The sequence below is a fragment of the Schistocerca piceifrons genome, chromosome 1 (assembly GCF_021461385.2).
Source record: "Schistocerca piceifrons isolate TAMUIC-IGC-003096 chromosome 1, iqSchPice1.1, whole genome shotgun sequence".
Lineage (NCBI taxonomy): Eukaryota > Metazoa > Arthropoda > Insecta > Orthoptera > Acrididae > Schistocerca > Schistocerca piceifrons.
Genome location: NC_060138.1, coordinates 1,239,784,050 through 1,239,801,538, shown reverse-complemented (window position 1 = coordinate 1,239,801,538; position 17,489 = coordinate 1,239,784,050). Strand labels below are relative to the sequence as shown.

The 17,489-nt window shown below is 38.3% G+C and overlaps 1 protein-coding gene across 1 annotated transcript in view; it reads right to left on the bottom strand.

Annotated features, from left to right (window-relative positions):
* Positions 1 to 17,489, bottom strand: part of LOC124782087 (putative pre-mRNA-splicing factor ATP-dependent RNA helicase PRP1) — an 86,521-nt gene that overhangs the window by 42,396 nt on the left and 26,636 nt on the right. The window contains exons 6-8 of the mRNA XM_047253913.1: positions 15,773 to 15,974; positions 9,485 to 9,661; positions 410 to 664 (exon numbers count right to left, since the gene is read on the bottom strand). Of these exons, the coding sequence (XP_047109869.1) occupies positions 410 to 664; positions 9,485 to 9,661; positions 15,773 to 15,974 (634 nt within the window). The remainder of the gene's footprint in view (positions 1 to 409; positions 665 to 9,484; positions 9,662 to 15,772; positions 15,975 to 17,489) is intronic.

The following is a 17,489-nucleotide window of genomic DNA, read 5'->3' as shown; positions in this document are numbered from 1 at the left end:
TCATGACGAAGTCACTTAAAAACAATTTCTATGTTGTAAATATACCTTCCGAAAATAAACAAGGAAATACTAAAACAATATTATGCTACCACAAGATTTACAGAAATTAATTAAAATGAAAAAATTTCTAGACATCCCTCGACATCATTTTGAGCACGAAAAAGCTAAGGAACACAGTTTTACACCCACTCAAATACATCAAGAGTTCATTCAGATGAGTAACTGCTTCACTGTAATGGCCAACAAATTTCTTTCATGCCATCAGTGAAAAATAGTGACCATTTTATAACAATGCTTTCTTGCTAACCCAACACGTTAAAAATCAAATTTTCTAAGAGGAACACTACAATTAGTTTAGTTTTGTATGTACAGTAAGTTATTGATAAACAAATTAATTAAACTGACTTACTTTTTGTTTTGCAAATCCAGGGTCTATCACAAACACAACACCATCTATTGTGAGTGAAGTTTCAGCGATATTTGTTGAAACAACAACTTTTCTGCCAATAGCTCCATTTGGTTTATTTGGTGGTGCTGGCTCAAAGATCCGTTGCTGCAGGTTTGGTGGAAGTGTAGAGTACAATGGAATACACTTCAACTCACCAACTTCAGGCCCCAGATTGTCAATTTCTCGCTTAATTCTCTTGCAAGCCTCTTCAATTTCCTGTTCAGAAATATATGGGAAGTATATACAAACGGAAGGAAAATTATAGAAATGCAAGCCACATATTTTTACTGAGAGATCGATTTTTTTCACGGTAATTTTATTTTCAAACATGCCCATTTTCTCCCACACTTTAGTTAGCAGCTAAACAGCTTGTACACAAGAATAAAGTGTTACCAGCTAGGCAGTCTGTGAGTTATCAGTCACATCACAAAACACAAATCCCAAACCAATGTGTGGGATCACAAGCAAGATGTAACAATAATTTCCATTTTTAGCAAAAATAATGCCAATGGTAGGTGGCATATGAAACAGTGAATGGTTGTCAATACATGGTGGTAATTTGTTTTTAAATCTGCCACCAGGTATGAAGGTTTCTTTGGAATACATATAAAAGTTGTCAGGCAGATATTTGCAATTTTGGTTTCGCAATGTGCATCCCAAACAAATATCGTACATAAAGTTTCACACAACGTCCAACACCTGCTACAAACAAAATTACTTTTATATCAAAGAGGAATGTTTCATGCCCATTTCATAGTGGTACCAAATTAGCCAAGTGTGATATTCATATAGCAATTTGTACTAACAAGGGCAGCAGAACACAGAAAACAAACAGCCTATACCCCAGCAGCAACTGAACAGCTCTGCTGCATGGCGACAGCAGACAGCACAAGACAGGACGGCTCGCGAGATGGACAAGTCAGGCAAAGACTGCTACTGAAGTACCAGTTAAGCCCTGTGTTGCCTGTGTTGCAGTGCCTGTCAATAAATATCGAAAAAACTAGTAGCAGAATAGACTAATTTGGGGTTGCTTTATCAAATGGGCTCGAAAAATTCAGCTTTAAAATAATTTTCTTTGCAATGGGCAACAACAACCAACCACTTTACATTCACATTGTGAGTCACATAAGAGCTGTGGTGAGTATAATTTACTCGGAATGACTCCAGCTACACATTAAAAAATGAAATTGCAAATATCTGCCGAAAAATAAGCAACAGTGTTCAGTAAATCTTACAGGGTGTGTACGCAGACAAGAAAAAATTCTTTTTGGAAAGATCTTTGATGTGCAGCAATGTGTACACTGTGTACTTTGATATTATGAAAGTATAAATATGAATTCCATCAAATACAGTATGCTAGCTTTCTAAGCACTGAAATCAAAACTGTATTGCACTTCTGTCAGCCAATCATAGCTCAAGTCACATTGATCTCACCAGCCAATGACAGCAATGACTCAGAACACAGGACACATGACGCAGTCAGCCGCTAACACCACTGTTTAGTAGCATGTTCACACAAATAGGAAAAGTTTAAATTACTAGGCACCAGTGTAGCTACAAGGAAAGCTAAGCTTTCAAACACAATATTGGTCGTCAAAACTTTCTTGCCTTTTTTTTTCCACGGGTATGGTTAGGCAGGATGCGAAGAGCACAGCTTAAATTGCATCAGCTGAATATTTCTGACAAGCATGGTGTAGTGACTCAAGAATTTCGGTTTAAATTCTAGAAACACCCAGCCCTCAACTGCCTCCGACACCCAATTTTTTAGGTACGAGTGCAGGAGACAGAGAGAACGTTTCTACCGATCCGCCTGTTTCTACGTTAAGGTCTGAAGTTTGTTATAAGAAGACTGTAAGAGGGGCAAGTCACCAACGACAAGTGTTTGGCGCCAGCACCACAAAAGATGTGAGGAGAACTCAACAAATAATTATGTCGTATTCTTTGATGTATTAGTGTCTGTGATGATTGTAAAAAGACTATTGAACAGTTGAAAATATATTGCTATGCACATTCATTTATTGGACTTGCTTGAGAATAGATACTTTTGAACTACTACATGTTTTGTCCGCAGCTCGTGGTCGTGTGGTAGCGTTCTCGCTTCCTGCACCCGGGTTCGATTCCCGGCGGGGTCAGGGATTTTCTCTGCCTTGTGATGACTGGGTGTTGTGTGATGCCCTTAGGTTAGTTAGGTCTAAGTAGTTCTAGGTTCTAGGGAACTGATGACCCTAGATGTTAAGTCCCATAGTGCTCACAGCCACTTTACTTCATGTTTTGGACTCTGAGAAGTCAAGACGCATATTCATAATGTTTTTAAACCAACTCTTATGTCTCAATGTACTTAATTATTTATAAAGCTCGAGATACGAGCGAAACGATGAAGATATTTATATGCCTAAGAAGAGAATTTTGTTATGCATAGCAGTTCTAGTACATCATTAATCAACGAGTACGTTGACACTAAAGTTCATATATGTGATCAATAGATAAGATCGACAGATAAGAAGATATTATTTTCTGTCAGCGAAAAACATTATAACATGGTGACTTCAGTGACAGGATCCGAAGAAAATGGGAATTTAAAGACAGAAATGGAGAGAAATATTAGGTGTTGCCATAGCAACCAAGCCTAACAACATATGAGAACTGTTTCCAGTAATTGTATTGAGTACAATAAACAAATGGAAGAAAGTTGCGAGTGCAAAGCTTTAAAAGACATGAGAAAGTAATAGCGGAGAAAACTGGAGAGAAGACCAACTTTTCGACTAAGAAGATCAGGTGTGGAGAGTAAGCAGTCTTCACACACGTACATCGCGCCGCCGCTGTAACCAGCCACCGATGCCGACTGCACCAGCTGCTGCTCACCAGTGCTGACTCCGCGTCCGCTGAAAGCAACGTCCGACACTGCTGGCACCAGTGCTGTCCACCGGCACTGATTACATATCTGCTCACCAACGCAGCTAGAACTCTACGCCGAGTGAGCGGAAACCAATAATTATTTGATAAAAGTTGAGGAGACGAGTGAATGATAAACTTGTATTATAGTTATTGTACTCAGTGGTGAATTTTCTTTAGATGATTACCAGGTCTAAGATCAATAAAATTATGGATCATGAACAGTAACAAATTTCAGAGCCAACCAGACTGGACTGAAGTAGCAAATTTAATTAAAGCACTAAGTCTTAAATTAGATAACCAAAGAACAGAGTCAAATGCTCAAATTGCAGCTATAAATGAAAAATTAGATGCACAGAGTGCAAATTCAATCACTTTGAGACAAGAACTAAATGCTAGATTAAATGACCAGAAGGCTGATACAGCCACTCTAAGTGAAAAATTAAATGCTCAGAATGAAGCTCTAAGGAGAGAAATAGGTTTAGTACATTCTAGTTTAAATGTTCAGAGTGAAACCTTGAACAGTCGTGCAGCATGGTTCTATTAAAGACTGAATTTGACTCTTTAAATGATAATGTAAAAAACCTGAAGTTAGATATAAAGAGTGAACTCACTAGTTCTTTGAATACTCACGTTAATCAACTATTTACTGAATTTAACCAGAGACAGGATGAGCAACTTCAGGTTTTGACTAAAAAATTAGAATTTGACATTGAAGATAAATATAACAATGCAGAAATGGAACTTGACGAAAAATTAGGATAATTTCAAAGCTTATGCAATGTTACCTTCAATGTTGTAAATCAGAGGTTGCACACCCTGAAGGTGAGTATTGATAAACAAGATAAGCGAATTCCTTTCGTCCAATTGCAAATTGCAGATGTCAACACTCGAGTTGATACCGTGGAAAGAAAAGTGACCGAGAGTATAATCTCCGGAAACATTTTGACAGTTGCTTTTTCCGAACTCTATGATGCCAACAAGGTTATGGATGATTTGTGCGAAGAATTCAGACTTGTACATGACAAAGGAGAAAACAGAATGACTTTACCTAAAGTTGTGCTTCCTTGTAAAGCAGTAATTGTTTTGCTGTGGGGAGGCTTTCACAAATAATTTAACCAGAAGTACTGGTTTGCACTTACTCAAGTGAGGTTAAGATCAGATCCATGCAATCCGGGAGGAGTCACAACTGTTCCCCAGGGACGTTAACATTCTGCAGAGTGACGACCATCGGATCCCTAGTTGTTTTCAGTGTTTTTTCAAAATTAGTTTTCCTGCACCGAATTCCCTTCAATTCTTCGACTATTCTGTAATCTGTGCTTGAATTCTTAAACTATCCATTAATTTCAGTATGTAGGAAACCAGATATGACTACAAGATTGAGACCTATTTAAGAGAATCACGGATAAACAGTGATCTCTAAACATGGAATGAAACTAATAGAAAATAGTGTTAGTATAAACATAATATCAAGGTACTATTCAGGCAGAGTGATATCTAGACGACATAAAATGAATAGAGGATTGTGTGTGTGTGTGTGTGTGTGTGTGTGTGTGTGTGTGTGTAAAAGTATAGAATAAACTAAATGACTAGCCAGCTACGTTATGGTAATGTATAATTTTCTATTTTTATAGAATATTTTATACCTTTTATGAGATGTAATGTAAATAGGAGGGTTTGTATCATTTTTGGAAGGGGTGGGTAGTGTAAGTACAAACATGACTAACACTAATCTCACACCCCCACCTTTCAGACAAGTGTAACTGATTCTTCATCATTTGCCGTTCCATAGGTGTTGCTAAGATTTTTCTTCGGGGGCTTCAGAGGTGAAGGTGAGACTGTCCTTTCTGTAGGAGACGTTTAACATCATACCTCCTCCAGCTTTTCACTCAAGTACTGGCGAAGTAGGGACCCTGGGAAAGGGGAGTGGGAAGGGCTTTCCTGTCTTTCGGGCTATCTTCTTTCTCTTCTTCGATCTTAGCAAGAAGTTCTACTTTTTCCTTTCTTACTTCTCATCTGAGTACTGGTCTATCTTTCCCTCTTTCCATATGCATATACTTTTATCACTGAAGTCCCTCTTATTTTCTGTGGTTTCCAATAACCTTCAACTTATTTCATAGAAGTAGGCCGAAGAATCAGGTTACACAAACACACATCTACATACAAACAAAGATATATTTAAGCACAAACAGAATAATTACGAATTAGGAACCTGAAGTGATGCCAGAACCGCCAAGGGATGTAGGGGAATAAAAATACATGTACATCTGACTCGATGCACATATTACAATGTTGATATGTGACGGTTCTGTATCATTATTTTTTGTCGGTCTCAAATATATATTTTCATGTGCCGTGCTAGTCCTTTGAGAAAAGGCATAGTATCTACTGTGAGTGGGTAAATACAGTTACACACAGTAGATACTATGTGTGGACATGATACCTGTTTATATGATAAAAGTGAGGAGTGACAGAGGACTCTAGGGTATTAGATGAAGTATTAGAAAGTGGGATAGAAGTGTAAAGCAGATTTGTAATTTTACCAGAGAATATTTAATAATAGTATTCATAAAGATGTGTGCTAGGGCAATGACCAGGAGGCCTCCTTAAGAAGCATACAGACGGCACACTCAACATTTATTGGATGAGAAAAAGAGCTGATAGGGAGACCTATGAAAGGCTGACCTATACTGCGCGGACAGGGGCACCAAGAAGGGATTGACCTGAACCATAGGAGGATAGGAATAAGAAAGGGGCGTGCCTACCAAAATGGAAGGAGAGAGGGTACTCCTAAGATCAACCCATATAAGATATAGGTACTGTTCCTAAAGGGGAAAATGGCAGTATCATGAGAGAAGTCACACGTTTAAAGGGATGAGTCTGCTAAGTTTGAATTCTATGCAGCACTAGCATTTTTACATTTTAGATTTACAAGCGTCAGAAAAAGGGAACACTTTATTCTATCCAGAGTTCCTCCAGATTACAATTAGTAATGAGTAAGTACATACTTAGGAAAAATAGTATGGGACGTAAGAACAAAGCAGTAGAGTATGCATGAGTTATGTGCACCTGGAATTTGCGATTGGAAGAGGAAAAGAAAACAAAGATTTTTTTTTTGGAGATTTAAAAGAACTAACACGCAAAATGGATTAAAAGATTCACATTTTGTAATTGTGGTAAAATATGCACAGTACTGTTAAAACATAAAGAATTATAATCTTGTGTAATATTATTGTACGTGATGAATATTTATAAAATATCGCATGTTCAAGCTAAGGGGAGGGATATGTAGTGACTCAAGAATTTCGGTGTAAATTCTAAAAACACACTGCCTTCAACCGTCTTGAACACCCGATATTTTAGGTACAAGTGCAGGAGAGTGAGACTGTTTCTAGCGATCCACCTGTTTCTTTGTGCAGGTCAGAAGTTTGTTATTAGAAGACCGTAAGAGGGCCGAGTCACTGACGACGACAAGTGTTTGGCACCAGCGTCACAGAAGACATGAGGAGAACTCAACGAGTAATTATGTCGTATTCTTTGATGTGTTAAGAGTCTGTGGTGACTGTAAAAAGACTATTGAACAGTTGAATATAGATCGCTATGCACATTCATGTATTGGCCTCGCTTGAGGATGGAAACTTTTAAATTATGTCATGTCTTGGCTATGAACGAAACAAGACACATGTATGCTATTTAAATATGTGTAAATGAGTAACGTGTAAGGAGTAAGTTAGCTTGCAGAAGATATTATATTTGAAAGTTGAAAAAATAAAGTGACTGAACTAAAAGTATTATATGAGTACCTCAATTATTACAAAGATAGAGAAGTATTTTAATAAATTCCCTTAACCAGCTATAGTCTTCAGAGAAGAAACTTTTGACAGATTGATGTAGCTGATTACCCAGAGAAGAGGATCGGCTAGACACAACATCAAGTTAACTGAATTGAGAGATATTTTCTACAGATGTGAGCTAAAGTAAAATACTCTGTTAGAGTACAGTTCTTACCAGTCAAAATTACAAGAATTTAACTGAAATCTGAAACTATGAAACTCAATTCTACAAAATTCCAGGGTTTTCACCAAATGAAAAAATTCTTGTGTTTTTCCCAATTTCCTGGTGCATATACACCTCCTCTTAGGAGTGACACCAAGTATATTACCTGAACTGGTCAGTATAATCATTCACTCTGCCTGTCAGAGTATCGTGGATTTAAATCTTCAATTATACACAACATACATTAAAAAGAAGGAGCTGAATGCATATTCCTCCCAGTCTCACTGAGCTACACTATGTGATCAGAAGTATCCGGACACCTTGCTGAAAATGACTTACAAGTTCATGGTGCCCTCCATCAGTAATTCTGGTGTTCAATATGGTGTTGGCCCACCCTTAACCTTGATGACAGCTTCCACTCTCACAGGCATACGTTCAGTCAGGTGCTGGAAGGTTTCTTGGGGAATGGGCACCCAATTTTCATGGACTGCTGCACTGAGGAGAAGTATCGATGTTCATGGGTGAGGCCTGGCACGAAGTCATCGTTCCAAAAAATCCCAAAGGTGTTCTATAGGATACAGATCAGGGCTCTGTGCAGGCCAGTCCTTTACAGGGACGTTATTGTCGTGCAACCGCTCCACCACAGACCGTGCATTATAAATAGGTGCTAAATCATGTTAAAAGATGCAATCACCATCTCTGAATTGCTCTTCAACAGTGGGAAGCAAGAAGGTGCTTAAAACATCAATGAAAGCCTGTGCTGTGATAGTGCCATGCAAAACAAGGGGTGCAAGCCCCCTACGTGAAAAACACAACCGCCCCCAAATTTTACTAGTGGCACTTCACACGTTGGCAGATGGTGTTCACCGGGCAAAAACCATACCCACACCCTGCCATCGGATCGCCTCATTGTGTACCACGATTTGTCACTCAACACTATGTTTTTCCACTGTTCAATTGTCCAATGTTTACACTCCTTACACAAAGCAAGGGATTGTCTGGCATTTACCGGCGTGACGTGTGGCTTATGAGCAGCCGCTCGACCATGAAATCCACGTTTTCTCACCTCCCGCCTGTCATAGTACTTGCAGTCGATCCTGATGCAGTCTGGAATTCCTGTGTGATTATGACCCTCTTTGACTGTCGGTTGTATCTATAAGTCAACAGATGAGGTCAGCCTGTACGCTTTTGTGCTGTACACGTCCCTTCACATTCCAATTCACTATCACATCGGAAACAGTGGACCTAGGAATGTTTAGGATTGTGGAAATCTTGCGCACAGACATATGACAAGTGACACCCAATCGCCTGCCCACTTTCGAAGTCCGTGAGTTCCGTGGGGAGCCCCATTCGGCTCTCCCATGATGTTTAATGACTAATGAGATTAATGATATGGAGTACCTGGCAGCGCAATGCACCTAATATGAAAAACGTATATGTTTTTGGGGATGTCCAGATATTTTTGATCACATAGTGTAATTCTGGCGATGTGGATTAAGCTAACATCAACTGGAACATTCACCAATAACAGAAGGACCTACAATAATCGTGTAATGTGAAACCCTAAACTGAACACCCACTTTAAGAGAGATACCGCCTATACTCATTGCAAATTCAGCTTTAACAGGGAAGACTACTATTTATTAACATGTATTATAATTTTCGACACTGCTTTATCATTATCAACATAATACACAATTTATGACTGAATTGGTTGCAGCACAATACCCTACAGTAACTGTATATTGTTGCATATGAAAGCAGTCTACACTGCAGCAAATTACTGTCTTCTGACATGTCAAGCATTCAATAATCAAAACAGTTTCAGTGATATGTGGCAAGAGTGCCTTAAATTACTAGAAATGTACAATTATTTATAAGAACTGTCATACTAACTATTACACTTAAACACATTACAACTGCTTAAACCAACAAAATTGTTAAAACTGACTGACTAGAAGCTTTAAAAATAGCTTAATGTCATGATTTTGGTTGCTATTTAGACTTTTACGACATTTTATTTATACATTATTACAATACTGAATGTAAGTTTATGAACTGTATGATCAAAGATTTAATAATAATTTGTCATACCATGGAACTTTAGAAGAAAGCAACAGTTTTCAATTATTGTTGAGGAAATCATACCTCTTGTCCTGTGAGAAATAGAAGAACATCTCCTGCAATTTCTTCACACATGTGGATTTGTATCACAGTCCTTATTGCAGCTTCCAAGTAGTCTCTCTCAGGTTCAGGGGTGTAAAAGATCTCTACTGGATGAGTTCTTCCAGGAACGTTCATCAATGGAGCATTGTCAAAATATTGCTGAAAGAAGAGGATTGTTATATCATCAGCAACTTTCAGAACACTCAAACGGAAATTAGTTCACAACTATGACAGTAACACCGATCAGAATGAAAGGCTAAAAACTGTATCACGATAAAGGGTGTCCTTGCAGGTGCCAAAATAAACTGCAGTGTATAAATGTAGTTTGCTCTAGTTTTATCACAATAGCCACACACCTTCAGTGCCCTTATTTTTTATATGTACCCCTATTTGTCTGTCTCTAAAAGCACCCTGCCCACTCTACTTTACTTTTCTCCTGCTTCTCCCATTGCCAAATAAACTATTCCTGGTGGCCACAATATTATGTCTCATTAAGCAGTCCCCACATAACAACATCAATTTTCCACAGAACTCATTCATCTTTTAATTATTTCTTCCATTTGTTACGGATTTGTCCACCATATTTTAAACATCTATCAGTAGTACTAGATTCCAAAAATTTTCAGTCGCTCCAAATTTTAATCCCCTACCACAGAATACTTACTATTGCTGAAACTTATCCCCCCCCCCTCTCTCCCCCCCCCCCCCCTTCATTGTTAAATGCAAACACTGTATACTAGTAGAGTTTGTATAAATAGCTTTATAGACATCTACGAAACAGTTTCTGAACTCTAACTTGCTTCAGCTACATTATGTAATCTTGCTTCTGGTATGGCATAAATTATTTTTGTTATGCCATATGGCCCAATCCTAACATACAATAATACTCTTTCTTCTACATACAACTCACCACTTTTTTTTGCTTTCTTAACCCAAAAGCTTTGCCAAATAGTCTATTAATTGTGTTCAACAATAAAATGTGTATCTAGGAACTCTTAAGACCACTACATTGTCAAGTTTGGGAGACCACAAAGTCTAATCAAGTCCTGAATAGAACATGCACCTGGGGTGAGAGGGGTCTGTACCATGCCATAGGAAACACGATTATTTTATATTTGTGTAATTACTAATATCACACCATGATCAGATGCGTGAATTAAGTAGCGTGATATTTTGACTACCTTACACTTTAAAGTTGACAGTGCTGGCATCAAACTAATGATAATGCTCTTAACTTAAACTTTAACAGTATGTTTTGAACTTCTGTCATGAACGGAGCAATGTATGAACATTTTTGTTTTAAATTGGGTTAAAGTGCCACGGCACTTATGAAATGATAAAAAAATTTTATCAATGTGCAGTAAAAATGTTTTTAAGTGATATGCAAGGTTTTGTGATATAGAGCGAGCATTGAAGACTCGCAAGCAGAAGCTCCATCAACAGTTCGAGTTGAAGATAATGTTTAAAAATGGTTGAAATTCTTCAAACTGATCACTGTGCATCTACCAGGTTAATTGAGGACCTCACTGGAACTAGTGGAACAACTGTGCATCACATTCTAATTAAAAATTTGGGCGAAAAGAAGAACTGCTGCTGCTTTGTGCCCCCCACTCTTTCACTGACTATGAAAAAGATTGCCGAGTGGAACACTGTAGAGACACAAAAAGATTGCCGCTAACGATCCAGACTTCATGTCTTGGATCATAATAGGTGATGAATCACGTTGTTTTCAGTGTGAGCCACTAACAAAGAACCAAAGCTTGGTATGGAAAGGTCTAGAACTTCCAAGACAAAAAATGTGCATGCTGAAAAGCTGTGTCAAGATACTTCTCACAGCTTTCTTTGATTGAATAAGAAATCATCCATAAAGAGTTCTCTCCAGAAGGTCAAATGGTGAATGCAGATTACTACTTGATTGTTTTAAATCGTTCATGGGCGATGACTGTTTGGGTTCATCTTGAATATTGGAATCATCCAACACTGTGTTTGTTGCACGACAATGCGCCAGCACACAAAATCCACATCATACATAATGTCTTGGCTCAGAAGTGTGTTGTGGTGCTTGAGTACCCTCATTCACCCGCTGTCTCTATGTGACTTTTGGCTATTTTCAAAACTTAATATGACAAGAGAAGAAAAGCATTTGACACAATTTCAGATAGCTAGAAGACTGGCCATGGTACTGCTAGCAATTTCAAAGGCTGAGTAACAGAAATTTTTCAAACCATTTTTCCAAAAGCTTCCAGTTGAGTTCTGTTTCATAACTAGCCTATTTCGAATAAAAAGTCATGTAAAACTAAAAATAAATAATGTCTTATTTTATTTCACGTCTGTCACCTTTCCTATCGGACGGACTGTGTATCCACTACAATTATTGACAATCTTTAAACATTCCAATAACGTGACAAAAATAAATAAATTCACCAAACTTCTCCAAAATCAATATTTATGACCTTTTTGTGAAGCACAACTAAGAAATGTTAACATCTTATACAGCATTACGTAACTGGTTATGAATTAAATGCGCGCACACACACACACACACACACACACACACACACACACACACGAGACTGCAACTTGGGCCAGAATGCATCATCTGTGGAATGGAAGCACCAATCTGGAGGGGGTGGGGAAGGGGAAAGGAAAGGGATAGAAGTGACAGGTGCAGAGAGAGTCTAACGCTGTCTGGTGGAGAGTGTAGTCTTGACCTACGGTAATATACTGTCGCCAGACTGTTCCTCTCTCCTCATCCGTACACTACTATCCCTTCCAGTTCCCCCTGCCCCACTCCCTCCAGATTGCTGCTTGCATCCCATGTGATGTTGCAATCCGGCTCAAGGTGCTGAAGTTGGTGGTCATTGTGTGTGTGTGTGTGTGTGTGTGTGTGTGTGTGTGTGTGTGGGCGCGCATGTGCGTGTGGGCATGTACCTGTACATTAAGATAACAAAAGAGAAAATATTCCTGTTATCGGGTGTGATCAACTTGTTTTTCCAAAATGAGCGGTAACGAAAAAAAAGACATTGTGTTTCATACTTCATAGTGGAGTAAGCATTAAAAAGGACTTTATGAAGTTATGTCTGAGGAATTAAGATTTGCAGATGAACAGACTATAGCAATTTAAAACGAATCTCAGGATTATAATGGAGTAAGATTAGAATATACGAACTTCTGTGAAGTAGCAACTGCTACACAAATAGTAGATAAAATGACTAGGGTATTATCCAAAGAATGCACAAATGTTAATATCTGCAGTAAAACAATAATGGAAGAACTTAAGTTTATGGAAAATGTTCACTGAAGTAATTGAGAGTATCAAAAATGTCACTGGTAATTTAAATTCATAAATTAAGGATATGTGTACTAAAAAACTTGGATAAAACATAGAATCTGTAAAAGTGTTTTGCAAATAAGTTAGATAACTGGATTCAGAAATTTCGATATTAGTAAAAATGTAACTGAAAACCAATGTAATATGAAATGGAAGTTTCTGTTGGTTCCTGGCAGGATGAATTAATAGAAGTAGTGGAGTTATGTTATTGTGATGATGATAATGAATTAATTTCAAAAGTGAAGCATATAAACACTGTTCATGTACAGATCTCGGGGCTTGAGCAGGTAACTGGTAATGTAAATGTTGATATATTGGATAATGTTGAAGCAGACTGTGTGCAGTTAATGAATGACTTAAAAGTTTGTATGAGAAAGAGAGTAAGAAACTATTCATTAATGTAAGTAGAAATGGGATGTAATTAACAGACCTCATGACAAAGTGTGGCACTATTGAAAGGAGAAAATTTGCAAATTGAAAGAAGCATTTTGTTAAGCTGCTTAAGTTACTAGAAATTATAGTAGAGCATCAATTATCCGAACTAATTGAGGAATTTCGAAAAACTGGTTTATTCGGATAATCAAATGTATAATTTTATTTACCAATAAAAATGACATATTTATAACAACATGAATCCCTTTTATTATAACAAAGGCAAGTAGCATAGGAATTTATGTAGTACAGTAATGCACAAAAAATGTTATACATATGTATCTTGCATGTGCAGTAGATTTGAATAGAATTAATGCTTAAAAAACCTTAATTTTGGTCTGTCCAAGCAAGCCTACCCACTTTTTTTTAAGCCTTTTTTTCCAGGACAGATATCTGAATCTGCTCACTTTCACCTTGAGCTTCAAACCAGCAGAAGGCAACATCTGTACATGTAAATGTTTCAGAAGCAGCTGGTGTATTTTCACCTCCATTTTCTGGGCCACTGGTTTATGAGATGCTGGCAGCAGCAACTGTATCAGTGACAACGTTTACTATTTCACTATCCTGCACGATTTGATGCAGACATTCATCCATTCTTTAACACCTCTTCCATCAGATTCACGGTAATTTATTTCTTTTATCATACTGAAAACAAAGATGAGGTGACTTACCGAACGAAAGTGCTGGCAGGTCGATAGACACACAAACAAACACAAACATACGCACAAAATTCAAGCTTTCGCAACAAACTGTTGCCTCATCAGGAAAGAGGGAAGGAGAGGGGAAGACGAAAGGAAGTGAGTTTTAAGGGAGAGGGTAAGGAGTCATTCCAATCCCGGGAGCGGAAAGACTTACCTTAGGGGGAAAAAAGGACAGGTCAGGTATACACTCGCACACACGCACATATCCATCCACACATACAGACACAAGCAGACATATAATATGTCTGCTTGTGTCTGTATGTGTGGATGGATATGTGCGTGTGTGCAAGTGTATACCTGTCCTTTTTTCCCCCTAAGGTAAGTCTTTCCGCTCCCGGGATTGGAATGACTCCTTACCCTCTTCCTTAAAACCCACTTCCTTTCGTCTTCCCCTCTCCTTCCCTCTTTCCTGATGAGGCAACAGTTTGTTGCGAAAGCTTGAATTTTGTGCGTATGTTTGTGTTTGTTTGTGTGTCTATCGACTTGCCAGCGCTTTCGTTCGGTAAGTCACCTCATCTTTGTTTTTATATATAATTTTTCCCACGTGGAATGTTTCCTTCTATTATATTTTTATCATACTGATTATTTTAGACATATTCTGTTCAAGAATTCTGTCCGTTTGAGAATTTTCTGTCATACCCAAAATTTTATACCAGACTTTTCTCAAAGTCTGTTCCTTTTCACTATCCCACATTGCTCCCATTACGTAGGACATCTTTTAAATCGATAATTCTTTTCTGTAATACCATATGAAAGTCTCCATAATGCCGCGATCCACAGGCTATAATTAGGTGGTTACGTTAGGTGGAAGAAATATCACTTCTAAGCTCATCATTTTTGTTTAAAGTATCACATGCTGGACGATTTAGTGCATTGTCAAGGAGCATTAACATTTTCTACTGTTTGCCATTCTTTAACTGATGAGCTTTTACAAAGGGTACAAAAACTTCCATAAAGCATTCCATGAAAACCGCACTATCCATGTAGTAGTAGTAGTAGTAGTAGTAGTAGTAGTAGCAGTAGTAGTAGTAGCAGTAGCAGCAGCAGTAGTAGCAGCAGCAGCAGCAGCAGCCATAATAATTGTTTTTTTTTATTGTAACTGCCTCATCCTACTTTCACTGACATCACTACGTAATAGATAGTTCACTTTCACCTAAATATAAGGTGCTCTTTCATGGTCTATACAACAATAAGGTAAGTCACTATCACATAAACATTTTCATTCCACTGTTTGTTCCACGTCATGCACATTGACAACTGCACTCTCTGTAACACTCTTGTCACACGTGGTAGTGATCTACTGGTTACTGGACAGTGCTATCTTTCCGGCATTGCTGCTTTGCAACGTTTCAAATGGATTGGTGTTGAGAGATCTGCGAGCTGATGTCACTAATGGGGCATCATTACTATTGACTTTTCTGATATATGACTTTCCTGGTTCTAAAGAAACTGCTACTTTGTTCAGCATACAAACATAGCGTAACTTTTCAGAAAATTAGTTACAAAATTCATAAAGTTACCTTTGTTTTGGCTTAAGTGTTTCATGATAACGGCACAACACATTATCCCAGGAGATGTAAAGTTTTTGAAGAAGGTTCTTTACACCACAACTGAGTACCCAGCATTTCCCAGGTATGTATTTATGCCCCCCCCCCATGCACGCGCGCGCGCGCGCACGCACGCACGCACGCACGCACGCACACTACTTCTTGCTCTGCTTACAAAGGATTTCAACAAAGCAGTAGATTCACTACTTATGTTACCTGTACTGTTTGAGAAGTAATGAATTTATTAATACAAACTTACTTGAAATTTGCCTGCATCAAGAGTAGCAGACATAATGACCAGCTTCAGGTCAGATCGCTGTTTTATAACCTCCTTCAGGACACCCATTAGGATATCAGTTGCCAGTGTCCTTTCATGTGCCTCGTCAAGGAGAATTACTTCATAGCTCTCAAGCATAGGATCTGACATTCCTTCACGTAACAACATACCATCTGTCATGTACCTAATTGCACATTAATATTTTAGTGCACACACAGGTGGATAACTTACATGATAAAACTAACATTAGACAAAGAAAATTAACAGCTTGATTTATATTAGAGTCATTCAAAAGGAAATGAGAGGGAAACTGTAGAATGGAAATCACTGAAGGGATTGTAATACCACTGCCTACAAAAGAAGCTGTGCTCCCGTAGCAATGCTGAGGCCCTGAACTCACTGCTACGGATATGAGCTCACACCATGCGACAAGAGCAAGCACATGCATAAGACGACCATCCACTGCACTCAGTCATGCTGAAAGCAGAGAAATGGAGGCTTCAAATGAAGAGTAAGGGAGTGTAGTGCATTTCCTAACAGCAGAAGGCACGCAAGGAACAGAAATTCTTCAAAGAATGGCACTAGTATACAAAGAGAACTGCATATCTGTTAAAAGGGTCAAGGAATGGCTCAAGTGATGTAATGAAGATCAGATGTCACTGGTCAACGACGCACAATCTGAAACAACACTGCATTAACAATACCCTTGTTCAGCAGATGGAGGTCCCTATTACTGAAGGCCATTGCGCAAAAGGCCGGACTGAGTGTTGGAAATGCAACAGACATGCAGTGCTCTCCAGTACTTATACCATTGTTCAATAAATTTCCATTGCCCGTATTCCTCCCACTGTAAGGAAACACACTACATTCCTTTGTTCTTCTTCTGAAGTCTTTATTTCTCTGTTTTCGGCACTACTGCATGCAGTGGAGAGTCGATGTGTGCATGTGCTCACACTCTTGTCTCATGCGAGTGTGCACCAATCTCCCTCTAGCAGCAAGTTTGCAGCCTCAGTGTTCTTACAGGGACGACACCTTGCTTCATGGGCAATTGCATTACAACTGCTACAGCGTTCCATTTTACGACTTCCAGTTCATTGCTTTTTCAACGACCACAATACGTTCGCACAGAGTACAAATAAATAAAGCATAAATGTACTCCAAACAAGGTCCAAAACTGACAAGACTGGTAGAAACATTGAAGGATGAATACATAAAATAAAGGAATCAAGAAGGGAGAGGACAATACACGTAACAATTAGTCAAGGTTAAAATTAATCAACTTTTTTTAGGAAGGGGAAAAAGGAAAATATCAAGAATATAATTCAGAATCTTAAGTGATAGCATTATAAATCCTGCTAGAAAAAAAGGCTTAAGTTAAAAGATTATGAATTTAAAAATAATACCAACAATAATAATAGCAAATTGAAGAGCTAAAGCAATGCTGCTAATAGTAGCAGTGCAGTAAAAAACTGAAATATTGTCTAAATATTCTGAACAGATTACTACTAAAAGCGCGCCCACACACACACACACACACACACACACACACACACACACACACACACACACACACAGAGAGAGAGAGAGAGAGAGAGAGAGAGAGAGAGAGAGAGAGAGAGAGAGAGAGAGCGCCCACAATTACCAAACTACTGACAATTACCAAACTACTGCAATACAATCTCCCCTTACAAACTACAGT